Source organism: Hibiscus syriacus, unplaced genomic scaffold, assembly GCF_006381635.1.
Source record: "Hibiscus syriacus cultivar Baekdansim isolate YM2019G1 unplaced genomic scaffold, ASM638163v2 tig00004919_pilon, whole genome shotgun sequence".
In the NCBI taxonomy this organism is placed as follows: Eukaryota; Viridiplantae; Streptophyta; class Magnoliopsida; order Malvales; family Malvaceae; genus Hibiscus; species Hibiscus syriacus.
Genome location: NW_024062035.1, coordinates 162182 through 163384, shown reverse-complemented (window position 1 = coordinate 163384; position 1203 = coordinate 162182). Strand labels below are relative to the sequence as shown.

The following is a 1203-nucleotide window of genomic DNA, read 5'->3' as shown; positions in this document are numbered from 1 at the left end:
CGCCAGCATATACAACTGCTTGAACTCAAAATATGTAGGAAAAAAAAACATTTATCACTGAAACCTCTTGATGGATTCAATAATGTAAAAGATGGACTCTGTATTCTGTACAGCTTTCCATGATCAATGGTCCTGAGAGATTCCAACTTGGGGGCATCACCTTTCATGTTGCCAACTACTCGCACTTTTCGATGCCATTGGCAATGGCCACAACTTTATGTGCCAAATTTTGTGTAACCAGCAACACAACGAAACGTCAATGGACGTACAAACACTTGCAAAAAAGAAGAAGAAAAAATTTGCCAAAGCAAAAATAATGGCACCCAAAAATACAAACATTTGGCTCATGGTTCCTTTTGAGATCCATCTCCACCCATGTTACGGGCTTGCTGAAACTGGAGTGTATATTGTCTCTGAAGATCCCTTAGCTTGTCGAGTGGTTCCTGGAACGTCGGCCGGCACAGCGGATCACTGCTTTTCCCAATTGTTTAGATCGATGTATCAGACCACATTACATAAAAAGAAAACACACACACGCACATATATATATATATAAAAAGAGATAAGCACCTGTGCCAGCAACTCTCGATTATCGAAGCCCATCGTGGATCTACTTCCTTCGGGATCTCCAGCCTATGGTTCACGAACCCTACAGCTCCAATAACCTACATATATTCCATTATAAGACATTCTATTTAGCAGAGAGAAGTCGGTTCCATGATTTTCGCTTCTGAACTTGAATCGTTCTGAAAAAAAACTATACCTGCATCGAGTTGAGATTTTCCCAAGGTATCCTCTCAGTGGCCAGCTCCCATAATATGACTCCGAAACTATAAATATCAGACCTAAGTGTTTCCCAGAAATACAAGGTCATGAGTGAGAGAACGGGTGAATGTGATCGGACTGGGGGACTTGTACGTGAGTGAAAAAGAGAGAAGGGAGCAACATACTTTTCGTCTTAGAGCTCGTTATGAAGAATCAAGAACCTCAGGTGCCATCCATTGAGGCTACAAACAGACATGGTACTTTAAGCCAACCGAGAAACCAGAAAGACATGCATGCATCTCAGAAAATGATTAAGACTCGTTAGATTAGATGTTTCTTGATGAAGGAAATTAAAATTTTCAGTAAATACCGTTCCTTTCCCAGTCTTCACCGTGAGATATGTTTCGTGCTTGAGACGTACTAACCGAAATCGCCAAC

General features: G+C 41.1%; 1 protein-coding gene across 2 annotated transcripts; it reads right to left on the bottom strand.

Annotated features, from left to right (window-relative positions):
• Positions 1–311: 311 nt before the first annotated feature.
• LOC120198860 (serine/threonine-protein kinase EDR1-like) lies at positions 312–979 on the bottom strand. 2 transcript variants are annotated; one of them, XM_039200106.1, is made up of 4 exons: positions 951–979; positions 764–845; positions 571–665; positions 312–471 (listed from the first exon to the last, which is right to left on the bottom strand). In XM_039200106.1, the coding sequence occupies exons 2-4, from the start codon at positions 767–769 to the stop codon at positions 345–347; spliced, it is 228 nt and encodes a 75-aa protein (XP_039056037.1). In that variant the 5' UTR covers positions 770–845; positions 951–979; the 3' UTR covers positions 312–344. The 2 variants fall into 2 exon arrangements, with proteins under 2 accessions (XP_039056037.1, XP_039056036.1); XM_039200105.1 differs by having other exon boundaries at positions 764–957.
• Between the last annotated feature and the right edge of the window lie 224 nt (positions 980–1203).